The sequence below is a fragment of the Ahaetulla prasina genome, chromosome 2 (genome assembly GCF_028640845.1).
Source record: "Ahaetulla prasina isolate Xishuangbanna chromosome 2, ASM2864084v1, whole genome shotgun sequence".
NCBI lineage: Eukaryota > Metazoa > Chordata > Lepidosauria > Squamata > Colubridae > Ahaetulla > Ahaetulla prasina.
This window is the reverse complement of record NC_080540.1, coordinates 232,878,560-232,902,615: the sequence shown is the minus strand read 5'-3', so window position 1 is coordinate 232,902,615 and position 24,056 is coordinate 232,878,560. Positions and strand designations below refer to the sequence as shown.

Sequence of the window (24,056 nt, the reverse complement as noted above, 5' to 3'; positions counted from 1 at the left end):
CTATTTCTAACTTGGTCTTTCAAGTCTTCCAATATTGCATTCATCACCACTTAACTGTGATGGCATTGAAACCTTTTTAAGGTATAGTTTGTGTATTTTACTTTTTGGTTCTTAACTGTCTTGGTACTTAGCAGTGTTAGATTTGCATAAAATGTTGGACAATGATTCAAATTGATAATTTGGAAAATGGTTTGGAAATTTTTTTGGCTCTGGCATAATTGCAGTGCTTCTCATCCCATCTTTTTTGAAAAAACCCATCTTTTTTCAAGCTTCTGTGCATGCCTGGAAATAGATGACAGTGATTTAAGTAATCTACTCATTAAGGTTAATGTGACTCTTTAAAACATCATTTTTTCCCTCAGACCTTGTGAAAGCCTGAATAAAGCCAGGCTGCTTTCATGATTAGCCCAGAGGTACTAAGGTCTAAAGCACTTTGAATAATTTTAGAAATATATACAACAATAATTACCTGTACTGATTAAACAGTTTAATCAACTAAAATGGCCTACTATTAATCTGTTAGCAAATTATGATTTGTTTTTCTTTTAAAGCACCAATTTTTGTGATACAGGTAGCTTGAAATCCCCTTCTGCAAAGAAGCATTTGGTCTTTCATGAGATAGAACAGATTATGGATTTTTTTCTGGGGTGAGGATATATGGTCTACATTTCAACTGAAAACTAAGGAAAACGTTCCTTCTTGTCAGTGATTGCTTTTTCCAAATTACAGTAATACTTAATGAGAAATTAAAGCCATTGTAGTCAATTAACCATGTGAGTTTTAAATCAATCCATGGAGTTTTACCTAAAGCCAATATAGTTAATTAAGTAAGATTTCTTTCATGCCTAATTAATGTTGGCTTATTGATCATCTATCTATCTGTCTAGCTATCTATTCATCCTAATGTTAACCCCCCCACACACACAAAGCAATTATGGCAGAACTGGCAGAACTGTATGCAGAACTGGGTCCAATTCAAAGTTTTGGTTTTTACTTTTAAATCCCTTTTAAACCCCTTCATGGTATGGGTCCCATCTATCAGAAGAACTGTCTCACCCCAAAGAAATTGGCCCACCACACTCATGCTGGCAAAAAAGGCACGCTATGGACTCCATTGGTCAAGGAATTACAGCTGAAAGGGTCCTGGCCTTTTCTACATGGTTCCTGCCCTCTAGAACATTATGTCCCCATCTCCAAGGTGAAAGCCACCCCCCCCCTTTTGACCTTCCGAAAGGGCCTGAAGACCTGGCTTTGCCAGCTGGCCTGGGACCCCAGTGGGGGTGCATCATTCTGCAGGTGGTTAACAGACTAACATAAGATCCCACTTCCCCCACCTTTTGCTACTTTCCCCCATCTTTGTTAATTTTAAGCTATTTATTCCTTTGATGTTTTAATGTTTTTATCAGTTTTTTAATGATTGTAAGCCACAGGCTAGATGGACACTATATAAGTTGGATAAATAATTAAACATAATAAACCTGTGATTTTCCTTCCTTCCTTCCTTCCTTCCTTCCTTCCTTCCTTCCTTCCTTCCTTCCTTCCTTCCTTCCTTCCTTCCTTCCTTCCTTCCTTCTTGCCTCCATCCCTCCCTTCCTCCCTCCCTCCCTTCCTTTCTTCCATCCAACTCAGAAATCTTAACGTAATAAACCTGTTATCTTCCTTCCTTCCTTCCTTCTTCCCTCCCTCCCTCCCTTCCTTTCTTCCATCCAACTCAGAAATCTTAACATAATAAACCTGTGATCTTCCTTCCTTCCTTCCTTCCTTCTTCTCTGCCTCCCTTCCTCCCATCCAAAACTCAGATATCTTTCAGTCAAAGTTGGTAATAAAATAAACCCTGTCCAGACACAACATTAAGCCATCATTGTGGCCAAGATAAAGGAAGCCAGGAAAAGGATTTCTTAAGGAAGCTTAACAGAAGCTTTGCCTTCTGTTATACTACAGCTCCCATGGTTTCCCAGGGAGTGTGACCATTTGGCAGTACTTGTTAGTATTATGGGAACCGAAGCCCAAAATATGACCAGAATGCCAAGTTTGGAAAAGTCTCCTTTAGATTATCAGCAAGTCAAAAATAGCAGTCATTATTAGTTAAGATTTTTCCCCTTCAGCTGTAGGGCAAACATTAGCAGACAATATTTACACACCATATTGTACGGCATATAAAAATATGTGCTTACAGAGCTTTCCTACTACAGCAATTGATTGTGGATACCAAAATATTTAAAATATCCATGCTAAGAAATATGTCCAAGGTGAGGCATTTTTTACCATTTGGGGGAGGAGACAGATTCAAGTAAGGATTCCTTGAACTAATACCTGAAATTTTCTTGTGAAATTGTTCAGAAGTGGTTTGCCATTGATTTTCTTTCCTAGGGCTGAGAGAGAATAGCTGGCCCAAAGATATCCAGTTGGTTTCATGCTTATGGTAGAACTTAGAAGTCACGGTCTCCCAGTTTCTAGTCTGGCTCCTTAACCTCTACACCAAATTGGATCTTATCCTTTACATGGAATACTTTAATTATAATTTGTTAATTAAATAGTGTGTGTGTATGTGTGTATCTACATTGGTGTGTGGCAAGTTCATAAAATGAAATAGATCGTATCTAGTGAATTATATCTCCCTGTAGGTTATCAGATTAATTAGATCTAGTCACATGATTCTAATGTAAGCTATAAGTAAAAGAGGTTTTTTTTTCCTTTTGCTCCTTTGAGTCAATGTTGTCTGGACTAGTCTCCAAAGTTTTCTAGCAGGATTTTTAGAAAAGTTTGTCATTTTTTTCTTCCTAGGGCTAACAGAGAGTGATTGGAGCAAAATCTAAACCGGCTATGTTTTCCATTGATGGCCTGTGTAATATAATCCACAGGTGGCACATGTAGCCATATCAGTGGGCAAGTTGGTAAGTTGACAAACGGGCCGTTTTCAACCTCTTGAGGACCTCCGGGGAAGGGGGAGGCTGTTTTCGCGCACTCCAGACTCCTAGAGAGGCTCTGGAGCCACCCCCCCAAAGCCCTCCGGAGCCAGGAAACAGCCTGTTTCCCTATTTCTGGTGGGCCCAGAAGGCCCGAAAATCAGCTGGTGTGCCACAGCTGAGCTCATGTGCCCACTGATATGGCTAAGCATACCATAGGTTTGCCATCACAGTACTAAGGCATTATACTAGTTTGTTTTATGCATAACATCAGTGGTGGGTTGCCTCCGGTTTGGACCACTTCCAAGAACCGGTAGTAAAACTGGTGGGAGGCTCCGCCCACTGACCCGGACATCATCAGGAAGTTTCTGCGCGCGCGGTCCTGTTGCGAACCAGTAGTAAAGGTAAGTAGAACCCATCCCAGCATAACATGTAATGTGAATGTAGCAATATTATGTTAAACCTTGTTTAGATTTTTATTTTTAAATTATTTTAAGCATTGTGTATATTATATAGACATTATATATATATATATATATATATATATATATATATATATATATATATATATATATATATATTTGTTTTCTGAGGTTTTCACGGGTGTTTGTATATAGGTCTTTGGTTGTTCGGGTTTTCTCCCGTGTAAGATTGGAAGTGTCTTGGCGACGTTTCGACGAAGTCTCATTCGTCATCTTCAGGCTTCAGCTTCGTGCTTCTGGGAGCAATGTGTGATCGCAGCTGTTTCTTCCTTTTAACTGCTAGTGGGGGTTTGAACTGATTGGGTGGGAGCTTGGCTGTGCTCTGATTGGATGGGGTTTTTTCTGTGCTCTGATTGGCTGGGGGTGTGTCCTGTGTTGGTGGGGGCTTGGTTGTGCTCAGTCTAGTCTGTGCTGCAGGGGGATTTGAGCTGGTGAGCTGCATAGCTGTTGTTTGGCTTTGTGGTCGTGCTACATCTTCATAGTGGGTGTCAGTCTGCTGCATGAATGGATTGGAGGGGTTTGAAATGGCTAATGTTGCAGCTGCGGTCTGGCTTCTGGTCCTTGGTCGTGCTTCATGATCAGTGTGGGTTTGGGTCTGCTTTCTGGGTGGATGTGCGGTGGTGACATCCTGTGTGGACCTTGTGAGTGTGGGTCTGGTGTCATTCCTCGTGTTAGGGACTCGTTTGTCAATAAGGGCGGGTTTCGAAATGGCTGGTAGGCGGGAGGTGTCATCTCGTTTGTTCATGCTGTGTGGGCGTTTTTCTATCTCAATGGCTTCTCTGATTATTCTGTTGTTAAAGTGTTCAGTTTTGGCGATAGTTCTGGTCTTTTTAAATTCAATATCATGTCCTGTGACTTTAAAATGTTGGACCAGGGAAGAAGTTGGTTCCTCTTTTTTGAATGAGTTCTTGTGTTCTTCAATGCGTGCACTTATTCTTCTGTTGGTTTGTCCAATGTATGTGGTGGGGCAGGCGGTGCATGGGATTTCATATACTCCTTGATTTTCTAACTCAATTTTGTCTTTGGGGTTTCTTAGGATGGTGGATATTTTTCTGTTTGTGCAGAATGCTGTCTTGATGTTGTGTTTGTGGAGGATCTTGCTGATTCTGTCTGTGGTGCCTTTTATATATGGGAGGAGGGCTGTGCCGTTTTCTTGTTCTCTGTCTTGGATTTTAGTGAGGGGTTCTTTTTGGATTAGCTTGGTAATCTTATTTGTTTGGAATCCATTGGATGTTAGTACGTTAGTGAGAGTGTCTAGTTCGGGTTTTAGGTGTTGTTCATCAGCTAAGCATTTTGTTCTGGAGATGAGTGTCTTGGCTACGGAGTTGATCTGTGCTGGGTGGTGGTGTGAGAGTGCATGCAGATAGCGGTTTGTGTGTGTTTTCTTCTGGTAGATGGTGTGTCCTAGGGTGTGTCCTATATGGTGTGTCCTATATATATATATGTATATATGTTTTCTGAGGTTTTCGCGGATGTTTGTTTGTAGGTCTTTGGTTATTCGGGTTTTCTCCCGCGTAAAATTGGAAGTGTTCTTGGCGACGTTTTGACGAAGTCTCATTCGTCATCTTCAGGCTTCAGCTTCGTGCTTCTGGGAGCAATACCAAAGACCTACATATATATTCTGGGAGCAACACCAAAGACCTACGTGTACATACATACATACATACATACATACATACATACACATATATATATTTTCTGAGGTTTTCGCGGGTGTTTGTATGTAAGTCTTTGGTTATTTGGGTTTTCTCCCACGTAAAATTGGAGGTGTCTTGGCAACGTTTTGACGAAGTCTTATTCATCATCTTCAGGCTGGTGTTTACAGCTTCGTGCTTCTAGGAGCAACACCAGCCTGAAGATGACGAATGAGACTTTGTCGAAATGTTGCCAAGACACCTCCAATTTTACGTGGGAGAAAACCCGAATAACCAAAGACCTACACACACACACACACACACACAATATGTGTATTATACATACACATATACATTTGAGTACATAATGTATCATGTATAATATGTTATGCATAAGTTATGCATAAAACAAACTAGATAGCATAATGCTTTAGTTTAAACAGCATATTAAGACTATGCTTGGTTTTCTATATTATTCTGAAACCGTTATATAACCTCATTAGTCTAGTCTAGCATGTTGTGCAAATCTGTTTTGAGTGAATAACAGATCTATGCATGTTCGTGCAGAAGGGAAGTCTACTGTACTTTCATTTAACTAAATATATCCAGGATTTCAGCTTGAGAGAGAAAAGCTGCATAGCGCATTTTTTTGCCGGCAATGAAGATGAAAGTTTTAACCTTGGAATAAATCTTACTGAAAGGATATTCTGAGATTCTACTCGTTGCAAAAGATTCACATAAGATTTGTTCTTACATGGGCTAGATGTATACTATGCTGCTAAGTCCTAAATTGTTTGGTTTTGGTAAAGTGCAATGTATTAATTCATCCATATTTAGAAACAACATTGTTTGGCATGAAATTGTATCTGGGTTCACACATTTTACTAAGCCAAGACTTGTTATCCAGTTTTAATTAAATTCACCTATAATGCTAAGTCATAAAACATGTTTTGTGAATCACAATGGCTGGGTTTATACAGTGGCCTTGGGGCAGGGGAGAACGACAGCCAGTATCTTGTTTTGTTCTACCCTAGTAATCATTCAGGTTCCATATAGTTGTCGTGTCCCACTCCTCCGCTGACGGCCGGGTCAGGGAAATCCGAATCAGGCTTGCCTCTGCAGCTCTTCCCAAAGTCCTAGCAAAGTCCTCAGAGCAGGCAGGAGACCAGTAAGTGACTTCAGCAAGATAAGTTCGACTTTGCCTGACTCAGAGACTGCCAGAAAGCAGATCCTTTATATAGGCCATGGGGTGTGGCTCCATGACTCAGCACTCATTAAGGCCTGCCCCTCCCTTCCTTCTGTTGCCTCCGCCTATCCAATCTTCTGATGCGAGGGTCACTCCAATCAGCTGTTGTTGGAAGTAAACTTTCCTCAGGCTCACATGCTGTGGAGGAGGGGGAGGGGTCTAGCTGCTCCGTTTGCCTGGGCATGGAGCCAGGGCTGGGGCCGGGGGATGCTCCCTCCTCTGCAGCCTGCTTGGGCATGGAGCCAGGGCTGGGACCGGGAGGTGCCCCCTCCTCTGCAGCTTGTCTGGGCATGGAGCCAGAACTGGGGCCGGGAGGCATACATTCCTCCGTGTTCGGGAGCAGATAAGCAGACCCCGGCTGCGGTGAGAGCGGACACGACACAACAATAGTACACAGGTGAGTATCTGTAGGGATACTTTCAGTTTAGAAATTATTCAGTATAAATTCTTAAAGGCAATAATCCTCTTTTCACATTCCAGTCTTAACTCTCTCTTATTCAGATAGAATTATCTGTATCTTCGTCAGGACGTGTGGAGTCTATGTTGTCATAGGTCCTGGCTGAAACAACTTTGGAGAACATCCTTGGTTCACTTTACCTTATCAGGATTTAGTCGTTCTTAAGAAAACAAACCAATCTTAATTCAGCTCACTTTCCTGATACTAGCTAAATTCTGACAAAAATATAGATAATCTAAAGCAGATGATTTAGGACCTAGATCAATGATGAAATCCAATTTTTTTTACTACCGGTTCTGTGGGTGTAGCTTGGCAGGCGTGGCTTGGTGGGCGTGGCAGGGGAAGGATACTGCAAAATTCCCATTCCCTCCCCACTCCAGGGGAAGGATATTGCAAAATCTCCATTCCTATCCCACTCTGGGACCAGCCAGAGGTGGTATTTGCCAGTTCTCTGAACTACTCAATTTTTCCGCTACTGGTTCTCCAGAACCTGTCAGAACCTGCTGGATTTCACCCCTGACTGAGATCTTCAAAGAGAAAATCAGAATTTTATATTTAAATTATAGCTCAAATATCACTACTGTTTGTTTCATTTATAGATTCTGCTTAAGCATCCTATGCATATCACATTGGAGGCTTTCCTCTTTGACCCAAATTGGCCAATTATCTATTAGGGTGGCAGTTGACAGATACCCTACATTCCCTATGAAAGCCATATTTGAATATGTTCATATAAAATGGTTGTCTCTGTTTTTCACACTATATTTGAGTGTTTGCTATATACTCAACGGAGGCCAGAACTCGCAGTTTCAATTGTCAGAAATTTTAATTGTTCTTCTGAGCAGGAGATGCTCTTTTCCTCCTGCAAGATCAAGCGTCAGCGGTTTCCCAAATTTATAATAGGCAGCTATTATAAGGCACCTGATGATTTTTTGCATTGTTTCAGGCTTTCCTGTACAAGTTTATTGCTTTTTATATTTGATATCTGATATACTATTGTACTGTTATACTTTTTAAATTTTAGAGCCTTGGACTGTAAATAATTTAAAAAAAACAAACAAAAAACCTCAATTGTATTTCATTATCTAGATCAGGAGTGGCAGACTCGATTTAATTGAGGCCTTTGTTTGACCTTGGGGGGCCATGGCCGGGGTGGGCGTGGCCACTCGAGGCTTTGTTTTCAGCCCCGATGTCCTCTTGCAGCCCATCTGCCAGCGAAAATGGAGCCTAGAAGGGCTGCGCATGGCCCTCCCAAGCTCCATTTTCGCTGGGAGAGGCACTGCGGCCCAGTCCTTGGTTGTTTCCAGGGTGGCCCTGCAGGCCAGATCTAAGCACCCTGCAGGCCGGGGAAGGCCCAAGGTCCTTGAGTCCTTGAGTGATGCCCCTGATCTAGATCATAGTGTTTACGCCTATTGTAACTGCCCTGCAATAAGCTGGATAAATACTTGAAATTGGAATATATTTTATCCATCTTAAACTTTTTGCTGCTATCAGGTAGTCATCTGGATTTTTGTAGCATTGATAAAAGTAAATACAAGTATATTTATCTTGAAGCAACATTATAAGGAAGCCAGAAAAATGTATCTGAATGCAAAACTAACTCTGAGCTAAGAGAAGAAATTTGTTTGACAGTAAGACTCTGGAGTAGATGTGAAAGGAAGAAGATCTAATGCATGCAGGCATATAAAAATGGTATGATGCACTGACCCTTGTTATCAGTGCATTCTTTTCAGGAAACAGATATCCAGCTCTCGGCTTCACTTGTGGACACACGCTCTAAAATATCTTAGAATACTTCGATAGTGTGGCCTATGTGATAAAGGTGGCCATCAATACTCTTAAATTTTAACAAGAGGCTGAATAGATTGAATAGGTAGAATATTTGTGCAGGTTAGGGATAATTTAGTGACCTTGTTATGGCACCACCCTAACCTTAACCTTATGGCACCGCATATTAAAGCTTGTAAATTGTATTCTACCAGTCTGGATCTTTCGGGTAGGAATGACTAAATTTTGATGTGAAGCTCCTCATGTCAGGAATTTGTTTAATTCCTAGAGAAGCTTTAGCTTTTGAGGTCGGCTGCGGGGGTGAAATCCAAAATTTTTCCCTACCGGTTCTGTGGGCGTGGCTTGGTGGGTGTGGCAGGGGAAGGATATTGCAAAATCTCCATTCCCACCCCACTCCAGGGGAAGGATACTGCAAAATCTCCAACCCCTCTCCTCCTGGGGGGAAGGATATTGCAAAATCTCCATTCCCACCCCACTCTGGAGCCAGCCAGAGGTGGTATTTGCCAGTTCTCTAAATTACTCAAAATTTCCGCTACCGGTTCTCCAGAACCTGTCAGAACCTGCTGGATTTCACCCCTAGTCGGCTGGGATCTCCTTTTTCAAAAAGTCAGATCTGGGGCAGTGATGAAATACTCTGCAGATTGTCACTGGTTCACTGCCCGCGCATGCGCGATGCACGCCAAACGCATGATGCATGCACGCATATGCAGTGTGTGCCAAAATCATGCTGTGCATGCATGTGCAGTGCGCACCAAATGCACGCTTCATGTGGAAAAAGGATGCTTAGGAAGGTAAGTAGAACAACGAGGGGGGGAACAGCTGTACCATGTGATTTAGCTTCGCTAGAAAACAGGATTTCCTTTTTCCATTTTGCTTTTTTTAACTACTGGTTGACGAATCAGTAGCTTTTTTTAACTACTGGTTCGCCTGAACGAGTAGCTTTTTAACTACGGGTTTGCCCAAACCTGTAGCCTTTTTTTTACTAGTGGTTCGCCTGAACTGGTAATCTTTATGACTACTGGTTCACCCGAACCGGTGCAACTGGTAACATTTCGCCCCTGATCTGGAGCATGTATGGCATCTACTCATAAAATGCTCATGTTTAGAAGAAGAGGGACTCTCATAGGAGAGTGAAAAAATTCTCCATGATATAAACATAAACCTTGCATTCTATAGTGCTTGTTTTGGATAGATAAAAGAATCTTACTGGATTCCAGCTTCATGGATTCAGTTTCTGAAATCTGTATTTGCTTTGACTCCCACCATCTTTGTTGGGTACTTTGTAAGGGGCTTATATTTTGTGCTTCCATCAAAACTGCTGTCATAATATGTCATTGTGGAGTTAAGTGGTTCACCTGGGCTACCAAGGCATTGGTAACTGGGTTGACAATCAACGGAATTACCGGAACACCAGTAGCTGTTGAGTTAAACTATGATCTCCTTCCATACTGATGGAATTGAGCAATCAAGCTATCGGGCTGTCCAATTCAAAACTCTTGACATATCTCAATTTAGCTAGGCTCATAGGCTAGATTATTGCTTCTTCTTATAAAAAAATCCATATGAGAGGAAAACCCTCCTTCTTTTTGATTGGCTCCTCAGTGTTTGATTCTCTAGACTCATCTCCTGGATGAATTAAGTTCCTTAACATTTTCAATGTCTGAACATTTTAAAATGGAGTTTCTCTACATTCACTACAATGATGAAAGAAATACAGACGATCCTTTCTTAGCAATTACTGGTTTGGTGACCATTCAAAATTATGCCAGTGATGATCAAGGACACTTATAAGTAGTCCTCAGAATTGTGGCTATCACTTGTCCCTGCAGTACATGATTTGGATTTGGACTCTTGTATAGTTGTGAGGGCCTCAGTATCCTGTAGTGCTGTAATGCAATTTGTGCTGTTTCCTGCTGACTTCGGACAAGCAAAGTCAGTAGAGAAGCTTGTAGGTCACCATCCTGTGATGTCATTTTTAACAACTTGCTCCAGTTTGCTTAACGATCACAACCAGAATTGCTGTCATAAGTCAGCTTGATCGTATGATTTTTGACTTTACGACTGTGCTACATAACAACAGACTTGCCAGTCCCAATTATGATCATTAACCGAGGACTCCCTGTACATTAACTGAAGACTCCCTGTCGTACAGAGAGAATGAATGAGCTCCACAGTGCAAAAATAAAATGCATAAAGGAAGTAAATGGGCTGAGAGAAAGGGAAAGACAGAGAAAATTGTGTTTGTATAAAGTAGATGAGTAAAAGCAAGACAAGTGAGATGTTTAAAGAATAAAAGGTACTGTATAAATCAATTGAAGGACCATATAGTTAAGTGTGGCCCTAGAGTTTGGAGAGTCCAGGCCATCAAACATATGATGCATCTTAAAAGATTCCTGTTATAAGCTAAACCTATGTGAAATGTTTTCTCCCAAAAGACTAGCATGTACATCTATAGTAGTTCTCATGTATACACTTTTTCTGTGTAACAGTTACATTTATTTGTCTAAATTATCTTGCTACTGGCATAATTCAAATTGTCTTCTTGCTTTAGCTTTTCTCTTTCTTCTTCCAGGTGGATGATTATGACATGGTGTCATCTTGATCTTCTATAGAAAAGAGAAGGGAGTCACATTAGAATTCATAGACTAAGGAACCTTACAATAATCTGATTGGGAGCAAGGCTTATTTTATTTTTACTCTGTTCATCTTGTCTTTGGAAAAGCTTTGTGAAAGTTAAATAAAGACTCACAATTGCTTTAGGTAGTCAGAGAAAAAATGTGTTACAATAGATAAGATTTTTGTTTTGTTTTTTAGTCAGGTAATTTTTTCACCCATTATATATCATTTGCTTTTAAATAGTCCCTGGATTATTCCAAAATAATATTTAAAAAAAAATAAAGGATTTGAAGCAGCTGGAGAGGTTGTGGAGTTTTTAGCATGGAAGGGAAAGATTGGCTTTTAGAGTTATGTTAGTTGAGTGATGAGAACTTTTTAAGGACTTTAAAAAACGAATGGTACAAACGGTAACTAGGGAAGGCTGAGGCTGAGGTTAAACGAGTGCACTTTATGGCATACAAAGATTTATATAAAGGCATTATTTACTTTTTAAAAAAAATTACATTTCTTTTGATAAATATGCTGTTATAAGCATTTACATCTATAGTATAAGAATTATTGAGCCTTCAGCAACTGCTTGACACTTCCCAGAGGCATCTGATGGGTTACCATCAAACAGATTGTTGGATTAGATAGACCTTGGATATGACCCAAGGCTGATTTTATGTTCTTAAGATATAGTGACCAGACGTCCCGCTTTTGGCGGGACAGTCCCGCTTTTGAATAATTTGTCCCGCGTCCCACGGCAATTCCAAAAAGTCCCGATTTTTTTTTTGTTTCACTCCCATTCTGAAAATGGGAGGTGGCAACGCAAGAGGAGGAGGCGGAGAAGGGGGAGTGGCAGAGAAGGGGGGCGTGAGAGGGAGGAGAGACGCCGCTTGACTTCACCCGAGAGGAAGAGGAGAGCCGAGAGGAGAGCCGAGGAGAGCCAAGCCTCCCTGGAAGAGCCGAGAGGAGAGGAGAGCCGAGCCTGCCTGGAAGAGCGGAGAAGCAGCAGCCGCTCCTCCTCCTTCAGGCAGATGGCAAGACTCAGCGCGCATGCGCAGCCCCCCCCCCCCGTCAATGGTGTCCCGCTTTGCCATCACTGAAATCTGGTCACTTTATCTTAAGAACAACTAGCATAACTAAAAATGCTCATTAATCTATAATAGTTTTAATCAAAAAATACTAGTGGGCATAAATCTCTGAAAACCTTAATTTATTGAGTTTATAAAGTGATCTTATTTATTTATAAAAGATCAAAGTCTTCAGCAATAGTTCTCAGTTTGCATGCAGGTACAATCAAATAGTAAGGTAAATCTGGGTTTAGTGGAATTTGATGCCACAGATGAGTTTTCATTCAGACAGTAACATGAAATAACTTGCAAATCCATTATTTAGGGAAGCAGTCTGGACGCTGGCTGCTGCTTCAACTAAAAGATGAGTATGCTCCCATGCAAGATTTGCAGTTGATAAGGCTGCAGTTGTAGCTGGTGTAGCTGGAGAAATGTTGACAGATGGATGCATTGTGCATATGGAAAGGATGTGTGTCTTGTTTAACATCAGATCGGCATGGAGACTGCAACTGTGCATAGCAGTTGGAATAATGCTATTATTATTATTATTCTGTACAAAGTGAAGGGTAGGAAGAAACAACTGGCAGGGATATTCTGTAAGCTCAGAACAAAACATAATTCTCATTTGTGGCAGAATTTTTCAAGGCAGGATTTGTCTTCATTGTCAGAAAATTTATAATTGCTTTTGCATGCAAATACTGACATTTGGAGACAGCGTAATCTCTTTTGAAACTTAATCATCTCAAAAAGTCTCTATTCTTTAGCAAAGGCAAATTCTCTTCAAACTTCTTCAGGTCTTTGCATCTGTTTCCCTTTGGGCAGACTGAGAACAGTTAAATCTTTACTTTGTGTGCTTTGATTCTTCAAATACAGAAAACAACAACATATGTGTTTGTCTTGATGTTTTAGATTGGTACCAGAGGATGTGGGAATGGATATCCTTAATGAGGCCATGCTAGATTCCACTGCAATAGAGATGAGACCTGGTGAGTCTACATTTTAATTGTCTTTTTAAAAGTTTCATTCTCTCCTGGGGCATTTAATTATTCACCGAGTGAACTATTTCTGTACTGTGACTGATAATATTCATTTATTTAGAATAAAAATGGTTTAATTTTGATATTTAATTAATTCCATGGTTCCCTTGATCATCATTTGCCGTTCTCATCCACTTTCTACCGTGCTTAATTTCATTAGGCTGCAAATGAACTTGCTGCATATGATAATTAGCTACATTGCACTTTCTTCACTTCAGCCTGTACAGATTTAGCTTCTATTTACCAGTGAAAACAACACAATTAAAATCACTGCCTTAAGGTGTCATCAGTTAGAAAAGAAGTCTTTGACATATTAGATTATTCCTCAGCCACTGTATTATATCCAAGGCCAGGGAAGATATAAACGGCAACTGCCTAGGATTTGAGTATTTCAGTGTTTCAGGAAAAGTATACCATTAGTACCAGGGAAGGGGGATTTTACAGTTGTGTATAAAATCTTCATATTTGTTCTATTAATTAGAGGGGAACTGATGCCTTATTAGAAGTAACAAAAATAGACACAGGTTGGCTGGCAACAGCATTCTGCTGCAATTGAAACATTATCCCTACTTGAATTGTAAATACAGTATCTTCTGTATGTGCGATTAAATATTGGGTCCAGGTCTTCATAAGAATGCTTTGCGATAATGAAGCCTGCAGTGAAGCAGCCCATGGATTTCTAAGGATGAAGTGACTGTGTTGCTTCACTTTGGTCCTTCACTGCTTCCACTGGTCCTTGCTGCAGCTGATGGGGGCTTCAAGACAAATACCTGTCAAGGGAGATGTAGCAGTGAGAAGCATCTAATTGAAACATGCATTGCCTTTTTGTGCTAACAAAAAGAATCTTGTTCCTCTTTTCCCTGAAATGGGTTCATCCATCAGAACAAATGGTGTAATTTATCCTGATAATGGGGAGAAGATCCTTGGCAAAGCAAGATAGTTAGCTCAGGTTGGTACCTCATTCCTTCCATATCATGAAGATCTTCATCTAGGTGAATCCAGGCCCACCTCACCTAGGCCTGTTTCTTGTTTTCTGAAATCACATACAACTATTAGATAGGTTGAGTAATTTTTCAAAAGTCAAATTAATTTAAATGCTATTTGGAGTAATAGTTTTAATCTAAAACAGAGATTTTTCTCTTTTTGTGCTTATTCAGAACCTCCCAACTCACTAGATCTTGATGGCTCTCATCCCAGAAGGATAAAGCTTACTGCTCCAAATATCAATCTCTCTTTGGACCAGAGTGAAGGATCTGTCCTTTCTGATGATAACCTGGACACTCCAGATGAAATTGATATTAATGTAGATGATCTTGACACGCCAGATGAAGCAGATTCTTTAGAGTATGCTGGACATGGTAATGAGTTTAATTGGTAAAAGTGAATTTGCAGTGATTATCTACGTGTATTTATTGGGGGGAGGCCAGTGGTGGGTTGCTACTGCTTCGCTCTATCAGGCAAACTGGTAGCGGCGGCAGCAGGTGGCTCCGCCCACCCACCCAGATGACTCTGCGCATGTGCAGAAGTGTCGCACGCGCACAGGTGCCCATGAGCGAGCCACTAGTGATGAGATTTGAAACCCACTACTGGGGAGGGGTTGAACACTTTGGCATGAAATTTTACAATTTTCTCTGTCAGCTCATACAGCTATGACACTTATATATTATCTAACCCCAATCCTAAAATGTAATATGTTTTGTTTTAGAACTATGGATTTCTCTCTTTTTCCATCATACCAAGGGAATCTAAATACCAGCAGAGGTCTTTTTTAAAACCATTTTGTATATGTCATTTTTTCATAAATTATTTGCTCTCAATGATTTTTTCACAGATTACACTGTTCCTAAAAATAATCCAACATAAGTCTATTGATTATTGACTTCATTATGTTAGAAGGATTAAGTGGAAGATGCTTAATTTAGATTTAATATCTATAAGATTATTGTTATAATGTAACAAAGATTATAACAATAACCAAAAGCTTGACATTTAATTGTTATATAATGAATTATGAATTCGTCAGCCTTTAGAGCACAAAAAAAGTACAAAAACTTTCCACTGATAGAAAGTTAGAGTTATTTCAGATTTATAGTCTTGAACCACAAATATAATAAATCACATATTTGTGATTCAAGACTATAAATTGTTTACTGCTTATGATCTTGCTATCATTGTAATGGAAGAACTACTGAATATTACTTTATGTTGTCAGGTTTAACAATGCATTCTGGGTCCCTCATTAGAAATTAATTTTCCCACCAGGTGAATAAACAATAATCAAATGTTTAAGTTAACTTTATATTCAGAAAATGAATGGGAAATATCATAAAACAATAAACACACACACACACACACACACACACACAGACACACACACTTACATATCTACTTACATAGAGAATGACATGCTACCATAAAATTTGAAAAGAACACTTATTCATGGTACTTTTGAAAATAATGTCATTCAATTAATTGTACAATTGATTTCAGAGTTAAACTCAGAAATTCAGTTTTGTACTGGATGAAACAGGCTTTTCGTATATTAAAGACTGCTTATTTAAATCCTCTATTCTTGTATTTTCAGAAGAGCAGCCAGCCATTAAAGAAACTTATCAAGAAGAAACTGAATCCATTCCAGAATATACTGCTGAAGAGGAACGAGAAGACAACAGGTTATGGAGAACTGTTGTTATTGGAGACCAGGAGCAGAGGATTGATATGAAAGCAATTGAACCTTTTAAAAAGGTTATTTCTCATGGAGGTACAGAAAAAAATCTGTTTTATTAATTATACTAGTATAGAGTAATTAGAAAACATTTGAAAGTATCCTAATTGTAAATGGTCTTGCACATCTGACATAAATTTAGAATATGTTTCCTTTGAATAAAACAGAATGTGCGAATTATTGAATTAATTCCTTCACTACTGAAAATTCTGTAATGTATCTATAACAACAGAATACTTTTGATGTGAAATATGTGAGTTGATGAGTCATTAAATCATTTTATTCTGGGCATGATATGCTCCAGTTTCCAGATCTCTGATTCACACTTCCAAAGGAAAGATAGAGCTTAAAAAAGAAAAAAAATAAGAGAAGAAAACACAATATATTCAGTGTTCATGGTACAACTTCAGGCCTGTATGTTACAGGAACATTTCATCTTATTGAAAGTTTGCTTTGAACTTGATATGTGATGTGAAACCAGCCATGGTTTGTATACCATAGTTTATGGTGGAGTATAAACACCCATAGCAGCATATGCCCCCTGAAAACTACAGTACTTGGACAGCTTCAGAATCTCTGGAAGCAGTCTCCAAAGGAGAAGTAATTAAGATATGAGAATAGTGTATTGATTTTATTTAATTAATTTGTTTTTAATTAAACCCAGCCCAGCTCCAATGCATCAATCATAATCTTCAGTTAGAAAAGCTGGCTATTGTTGCTCTGTAGTTTAGTATGATGTGTGAATCCAGCCATTGTGGTTTGTTCAATAATTCATGGTTAAAAAAGAATACGGTTTAATACAATGTGCAATCACAAGCATAGCCAGATTTACTGAGGCTATTGTAAGGTATGGTTTAAAGATGTCTGTTACTGCAAGTTTCTCCCTACATGTCATTTAAACCAGAGGTGGTATTCAGTAGGTTCTGACCAGTTCTGGAGAACTTGGAACGGAAATTTTGAGTAGTTTGGAGAACCGGTAAATACCACCTCTAAGTGGCCTTGCCCCATCTATTCTCTGCCTCCTGAGTCCCAGCTGATTGGGAAGAAATGGGGATTTCGCAGTAACCTACCCCTAGAGTGAGGTGGGAATGGAGATTTTATAGTATCATTCCCCTGCCACGCCCACCAAGCCACACCCACCAAGCCATGCCACACCCACCAAGCCACACCCACAGAACCGGTAGTAAAAAAAATTGAAACCCACCACTGATTTAAACCAGTATGTTGTGCTCAGGTTTGGATGTTCTGAGAGTAGGATTTTGTACTTATTTTGTAGAAAAACACATGTCTTAAAAGAGAAAAGTTATTTCTTTTTCAGTGTTTTAACTGCTGCAATTTAGGCCCAATATGGGATGTGTAGCAGTGATTTATACCAGCAGTATCTCTATGCCAGCCTGCTAAGAGTTTCATTCAGGTTTAGGCAATTACTGTGGATTGCCTGATGAGCGAACAGGCCTATGGATCTGCGCAGGGCCCCGTAGATCTGGCAGAACTGTATGAGTTCAAGCTTTTCAGGCCTAACATCTGTTCTTTGCATTTCTTTTTCATTTACTCTACTTATTTATTAGTGTCTGTAATTTCTAGACTTATTTTGAATTGAAACTTTCGTAACAGATGTAGCTATCAATTCTCCAAATGAGAAACTTCAGCTGGGAAATTCTTACACCAAATAGGAGGATGTCATGAGACATTCAGGTTTGGAAGCAGCTTTGTCTATGATTCAATGTTGTTGAAGATTTTGCATTGAGATTCCCAGGTTGCTTTTCTCATTAAAATGTTACCAAATATGCCACTATGCTATTGGTTTGCTTCCCAATTTGCTTTAGCGTATTTGATACTTATACCCCCTGGCCCTGAATTATGCAACTAATAGGAGGCTTCAATTACTTATGAAACCTGCCAGTTCTGTTGTGTTAAGAACTGTTGGTGAGACATATATTTTTGACTCCACAGGATACTACGGTGATGGCTTGAATGCCATCATTGTATTTGCTGCATGTTTTCTACCGGATAGCAGTCAAGTGGATTATACATATGTCATGGAAAACCTTTTCCTGTGAGTGTGGAAATATTGTAGTAAAACTCTTTCATATAGACGATTTTCATTAAGAGATAAGTGCAGAGTTGAAATGGGTTCCTTTGTTGCTTAGTTGTTTTAAGGGAAACAGAAATTTGGTTTGTATAAACAAAGTAAAATAAAATAAAATACACTACAATGCAGTGGTGAAATCTGAACCGATTTGCCACTGGTTTGCTGGCCATGCATGTGCAGTGCATGCCAAAAGCATGTTGTGCGCACATGCACAGCGCACACCAAAAGCACGCTGTGTGTACATGCGCAGCACACACCAAAAGCATGCTGTGTGCACATGCGCAGCGCACACCAAAAGCACGCTGTGCGTGCATCCACAACACATGCCAAATGTGCTCTTTGCGCAGAAATAGAAGACTTCATTAGATAAGTAGAACAGTGAGGGGAGGGAACAGCTGTGCCACGCGATTTCCTGCTTTCTAGCGAATATAAACCGTGTGGCACAGCTGATCTTCAGAAATACCAGTTCGGATGAACCAGTAGCTTTTTTTTACTACTGGTTCGCCCAAACTGGTCATTTTTATCACTACCGGTTTGCCCAAACTGGGGCGAACTGGTAGCATTTCACCCCTGCTACAATGGAAAGAAGCCGTAGGGAAGAGATTCCTGTTTTGCCATAGTTAAGCCTTGCATAGTTAAGCCTGAATTGAGCCTTGATATTTAAGGAAAGTTTTTCTTGAACTGCCCCTAACATTCCATGGCTGAAGTCCTATGTAATTCCATAATACAGATAGCTCTCAGCTTACCACAATTGAGCTCAGAATTTATGTTAGTAAGCGATACAGTTGTTAAGTAATTTTGCTGCATTTTACGAACTTTCTTGCCGCAACTGTTTAGTGAATCACTGCTGTTGTTAAATTAGTAATGCAATTGTTAAATGAATTCCCCATTGACTTTGCTTGTCAGAAGGTTGCAAAATGTGGGGTAGTACAGCAGCCAGAAATATTAACCGGTTGCTGTGATCTGAATTTTGATCATGTGACCATGGAAATGTTGCAGCGATTGTAAGTTTGATAAATGGTCATAAGTTTTTTCAGTGCTGTTGTGACTTTGAACAATCACTAAACAAATGGTAGTAAGTTGAGGACTACTTATAAAACTATAATTTCTCATTGTGGGAAAGCCACATAGGTCAGGATTTCTGTCTGAATTTCCAGATTATATTCTTGCTTTGAATCCTGTCCCTGAAATGCTCCTAAATTCTCTGCCAATGGAGTGAGTGCAATCGTATACTGCAGTTTTCAGGCCCTGAAGAGTAAAATTAGCATGGGCTTCCTATTTAAATATTTCACATTTCCAAAGGAATGACAGTATGACCTGTACTATGTAGGTTACTTAACGTATGGGTGGAATTATACTTTTAATAAAGAACTCCGTCAACTGCCAATTTTGTTTCTGGAAATTGTGTATTTGCTTAAGTGCTAAAACATCGGGCAGTGTTTCTCAGCCTTAACAACAAGATGTGTGACTTCAACTCCCAGAATTCCCCAGCCAGTTGAAGTCCACATATCTTAAAGTTAATATTTTAAAGTTCCTAAAGTTAAAAAAATATTGGCATAGGTTCTTAAAAGGAAAAAAATGCTTGTGAAAATATTATTTCTCCCAACTTCTTTTTCTTCTCCTTCTTTTTGTTGAGATATGTAATAAGTACTTTGGAGCTCATGGTTGCTGAAGACTATATGATTGTTTACTTAAATGGAGCAACCCCAAGGAGAAGAATGCCGGGACTCGGGTGGATGAAAAGATGCTACCAGATGATTGACAGGCGGTTTGTGGATCACTTATATTTTCTAATTATTATTTTTCTTAGTCTATTTACTATTTTAAATCCTCTTGCTCCATTCTTTTTAAATGCAAGCTGTTGCTTGTATCACTGAAGATTAAGAATACATTTTAGAACACATGCCAAAAATGTGTGAATCAGAGTGTGATAGTGCTATACTTGTTGAACATGTGACTGTTATTTTTCTCAACCAATTTGTTTCATACTGAAGACTTAAAATATCATAGGCCCAGTATTCTTCAATATCTTCATAAACAACTTAGATGAGAGAATAGAAGGGGACATTACCAAATTTGCGGATGATACTCAGCTGGCAGGAATAGCCAACACCTTAGGTCAGTGATAGCTAAGCTTTTTGTCGTTGTGTGACAAAAGCAGGGAGAAGCGCGGGGGCGGGAGAGTCGCGCATGTGTGTGCCCACACCCATAATTCAATGCGCCTCATCCCCTGCGCATGCCTACATGATCCCCCTGCAGCCCCCCCCCCGCTTTTGGCATGTGATGGCACGATGGGCCCGGGAGGCCCATTTTTTGCCCTCCCCAGACTCTAGAGGCTTTCTAGGAGCCTGGGAAAGGTGAAAACGGCCTTCCCCACCCCATAGAGGCCCTCTGGAGGCTGGAAACAGCCCGTTTCCCAACTTCCAGTGGGCCCAGAAGGCCCGAAAATCAGCTGGCCGGTGCACACAAACAAACTGGAGCTGAGCTAGGGCAACGCTCACGTACCCACAGATATGGCTCCGCATGCCACCTGTGGCACGCATACCATAGGTTCGCCATCATGGCCCTAGATGAGAGGCTCAAGATCCAGATTGATCTTGACAAACTTGAACACTGGGCCCTATCTAACAAAATGAAATTCAATGTAGAGAAAAGGCAAGAAAACTTAGTCAAGAAAAACCAAAAGTACATGGATAAACTGGGTGAAATCAGGCTTAATAGCAGTAACTGTGAGAGGGATCTTGGACACTTAGTGGACAACCAATTAAATATGAGCCAATAGTGTGCCATGGCAGCCAAAAAACCCAATGCAATCCTAAATTGCATTAACAGAGGGATACAATCAAGATCAAGTGAGATACTAATACCACTCTATAAACCTTAGTCAGACCACTAGAATACTGTATCCAGTTTTGGTCACTACACTATAAAAAAGATGTTGAGACTCTAGAAAGAGTGCAGAGAAGAGTAACCAAGATGATTAGGGGACTTGAGGCTAAAACATACTGGAAGCTAAAACATGATTAGGAGACTGGAGGCCCATGAACAGTTGCAGAAACGGGGCATGACTAGTCTACTGAAGAGAAGGACCAGGGGAGACAGGATAGCAGTGTTCCAATATTTGAGGGGCTGCCACAGAGAGGAGGGGGAGAAGCTATTTTCCAAAGCACCTAAAGGCCAGACAAGGAATAATGGATGGAAACTGAACAAGGAGAGATTCAAGGAACAAGGAATAAGTTTTCTGATAGTGCGAGCGAGCAATCAATCAATGGAACAGCTTGCCTTCAGAAGTTGTGAGAGCGTCATTACTGGAAGCATTCAAAAAGAGACTGGACTGCCATCTGTCAGAAATGGTGTAGGGTCTCCTACTTGGATGGGGGCTTGGACTAGATGACCTACAAGGTCCTTTCCAACTCTGTTAATCTGTAATCTTTCTTTTTAAATGCAGATTAAGGAAGAATTTGAAATCATTCATCATAGTTCATCCTTCTTGGTTTATAAGGACAATTCTAGCTGTCACACGGCCATTTATAAGGTCAGATGTTATCATTTTCGGACTTTCTAAAATGCTGAGTTTTTACATGATCAGGAACTGCTTTGATTGTGAGATAAGCAATTGGGGAAGTAAAGAAACAGCTCTTCTGATTCAGCTTTGTGCTGATAAGGCTCTTTAAAATTATAAATATATTTGTTTAATTTTACCATGAGTAACATTAACAAAAAATAAATTAACTTATAATAATTACATTCTAACTTCTATATATGGCATTATCACAGAATAATTTATCCAGTATTTAATAGGTAGGTGCAGGCAAAACTAGTGCTTATCTAAGGGATAAGAAGTCTCTGCCTAGGTCTCACCTAACAAATTAAGTAAGTTATCTTGGATGAGTTTCATATAAATTACTGTGATATTTGAAGACAGTACACATAGTCCTCAACTTACAGACACAAAAGAGACCAGAATTTATTTTGCTAAGCGAGGTTGTTAGATGGATCACATCTGATTTTATGGCCTTTTTATCTTAGTTGTTAAGCAAATCGTGCAGTCATTGAACAAATCCAGTTTCCCCCATTGACTTTGCTTGTCGGAAGCTGGCTGAGAAAGTCACAGATGGCAATCACATGATGCTAGGACACCGCAGCCATTGTAAATACATGCTGGTTGTCAGGTGCCCAAATTTTGATCCCGTTGGGATGCTGCAATTGTTGTTAATGTGAGGACCAGTCGTAAGTGACTTTTTCAGCGGCTTTCAGTTACTTTGAAAGATCACTAAAAATCATTCCTATCCTAGCCTGCAATTTAGCAGCTTATTAGTTAAAATGGAGATGAATTTTATATTTTATTTGATATATTGCTCAACCAGTGAATTGTGCTTTTTGTGTTTCAGTTCAAAATTCAGTAATAAGATACAATACGTCAACACTTTGGCAGACCTTAATGAACTAATTCCGATGGAATATGTAAATGTTCCAGAAAGTATTATCAAGTAAGTGAAGAGCATTTGGAGAATAATAATAAGATAAATTACTACTATAAAACAAAAGGATTGCTATTTTAAGGAAAGTTAATTTTATCTAAATAATATATAATATTTACAAAGTACTCAACATTGTGATTAAAACTGAACAGCACTAGAAATAATTGCTTATCTTGTTTACTTGATTAAAATTTAAAAACACAAATTATAATATGGTTCCTTGTTATATAAAGAAAACCAAGCCAAGAAAACAAAAGAGGAATGGTTAAAAAATCAGAATAAGTTTAACCTACAGAAGAGGTGATTGAGGGAAGCTTATAAAGTACTCTTCAAATATCTGAATCAGTGATATCATTCTCAATTACCTCAAAGAGAAGGGGCGGGACCAATTAGTTAAACTATAAGGAAGGAAGTTCAGGCTAGAAGTTGGGAGAAACTCATGACAGCATCAGTTGTTAACCAGGAAACAGCTTGCCACACCAAGTGGTGAGTTGTCTTTTCCTGGAAATCTCCAAACAGAGGCTGGCTAATTGTTTACCAGGGTGATGTCATAGATCTTGCACTAAGCAGCATTAGGTGGCCTCTCTGATATCTGTCAACTCTATGATTCTGTGAAAGATCCAAGAATCTAATCCAATGTGTTATTGCCTCACTAATTGATTCATACCATCTATTTTGAATAAAAAATTAAATTTTCAAAATATTTTTGAGAATTGCACGAGACATTGTAGAATGGGAATATATTTTACTCACAGAAAGTGGAGATGAAATTCTCAAAGTGTTCATGTTCTGAGCACTGATGTTTTGGGGACGCATCGGTGTTTCTGATTTGGGGGCTGTATGCGTTATAAATTATTCTCTTGTCTAAAACTTTCAGGAATTGCTAAGGATGATATGATATTAGTTCAATGGAGCTGGACAGTGCCAAGAGGGGGAAAATCCAGAACATCTCATGGTTTTACCAGTTCTCTCACTGCGCATAGTAGTTCTCAGTGTGAACATGCCAACCCACTAATAGCAAAGCGAGTCTGGAGCCCATTGAATAAGGGCCAAGGCAGGGGTGAAATGCTCCCGGTTCAGACTGGATCGTCCGATCCGGTACTGATCATGGCGGGTGGTTCGGAGAACTGATAGCAATTGCAGCGTGAGGCTCCGCCTACCCATCCGGTTGTCATTACTTCCTGGTTTTAATGGAAGTAATGTGTTTTGTACTCTCTGTACATGCACAGAAAGGTTTTGCGCATGCGCAGAGGGCCTGTGTGCGCATGTGACGCATGGGGCGTGCATTTCTGAACCGGTAAGGAAGGTAAGTAGATTTCACCCCTGGGCCAAAGGATCAAACTGTGCACAATAAAATAAACATTGTAGTTTAAATTTGCATTGACACGAGATGCATATACAAGAGCCTCAGTGCTGACTCTACACTTCAACTTGACATTGGGAATAGTTCCTTGTGATGTGAAGGTGATACATTTGGCACAAATACGATGTCTGCATATTATTTGACCTTGTATATGTTTGTCCTTCACCCACTTTT

General features: G+C 39.7%; 1 protein-coding gene across 5 annotated transcripts in view; it reads left to right on the top strand.

The window, feature by feature from the left end:
* Nucleotides 1-24,056, top strand: part of PRUNE2 (prune homolog 2 with BCH domain) — a 124,494-nt gene that overhangs the window by 92,590 nt on the left and 7,848 nt on the right. For all 5 annotated transcript variants that reach the window (XM_058166501.1, XM_058166500.1, XM_058166499.1 and 2 more), the window contains 7 exons: nt 13,094-13,170; nt 14,379-14,579; nt 15,806-15,982; nt 17,900-18,002; nt 19,675-19,806; nt 21,487-21,573; nt 22,430-22,528. In XM_058166501.1, coding sequence (XP_058022484.1) covers nt 13,094-13,170; nt 14,379-14,579; nt 15,806-15,982; nt 17,900-18,002; nt 19,675-19,806; nt 21,487-21,573; nt 22,430-22,528 — 876 coding nt within the window. The remainder of the gene's footprint in view (nt 1-13,093; nt 13,171-14,378; nt 14,580-15,805; nt 15,983-17,899; nt 18,003-19,674; nt 19,807-21,486; nt 21,574-22,429; nt 22,529-24,056) is intronic.